Source organism: Eimeria mitis, genomic scaffold (assembly GCF_000499745.2).
Source record: "Eimeria mitis Houghton genomic scaffold, Emh_scaff165, whole genome shotgun sequence".
In the NCBI taxonomy this organism is placed as follows: domain Eukaryota; phylum Apicomplexa; class Conoidasida; order Eucoccidiorida; family Eimeriidae; genus Eimeria; species Eimeria mitis.
Genome location: NW_013569966.1, coordinates 11,683 through 12,431, shown reverse-complemented (window position 1 = coordinate 12,431; position 749 = coordinate 11,683). Strand labels below are relative to the sequence as shown.

Below are 749 nucleotides of genomic sequence, written 5' to 3'. Positions count from 1 at the left end.
CAGCAGCAGCAGCAGCAGCAGCAGCAGCAGCAGCAGCAGCAGCAGCAGCAGCAGCAGCAGCAGCAGCGAGTAGTGTGATCTTACGATTATTTTGGTTGTATGGTGTGGATTTGCCATGGGTAGTTCGTTGCTGATTTTTTCTGCTGTCCCCTTTCATCTGCTGCTGCTGCTGCTGCTGCTGCTGCTGCTGCTGCTGTTGCTGCTGCTGCTGCTGCTGCTGCTGTCTTGGTTCTTCTTCTAGAGCCAATCGTTTCTGGGCGGGGTCTAGGGCCCTGATGGCGATGGTGTCTGCGAGGCGGTGCAGCAGCAGGTTAGCAGCAAGCAGGTGAGCAGCAGCAGCAGGATTCTGGTGTCTTACAGCTATCTCCATCAGCAGCACGGGAGAGAGAAGAGGAGGAAGAGCAGCAAAAAGATGAGTGGGGTTGTGTAGCAGGTCTAGGGGGATAGGCAGCAGCAGCTGCAGCAGCTGCTGCCGCGTCAGCACCAACGAACTCATCATACATAACCACTGCCCAGAGAAACCGTTCAGTAGACCGCTTAGTCTTTGCTGCTCTCGACGCTGCTGCAGCAGCAACTCACGCTCCTGCTGCTGCTGCTGCTGCTGCTGCTGCTGCTGGTGGTTGTTGTTGTGGTTGTTGGGGTGGTAAGGAGCAGCAGCAACAGAACCTTGAGCAGACCAAAACTGCTGCTGCTGCTGCAGCTGCTGCTGCTGCTGCTGCTGCTGCTGCTGCTGCTGTGGCGGCAGCAAC

The 749-nt window shown here is 57.1% G+C and overlaps 1 protein-coding gene across 1 annotated transcript in view; it reads right to left on the bottom strand.

Annotated features, from left to right (window-relative positions):
• Nucleotides 1–749, bottom strand: part of EMH_0001450 (uncharacterized protein) — a gene marked incomplete at both ends in the record, with an annotated part of 7,447 nt that overhangs the window by 1,393 nt on the left and 5,305 nt on the right. The window contains one exon of the mRNA XM_013495587.1: nt 85–666. Coding sequence (XP_013351041.1) covers nt 85–666 — 582 coding nt within the window. The remainder of the gene's footprint in view (nt 1–84; nt 667–749) is intronic.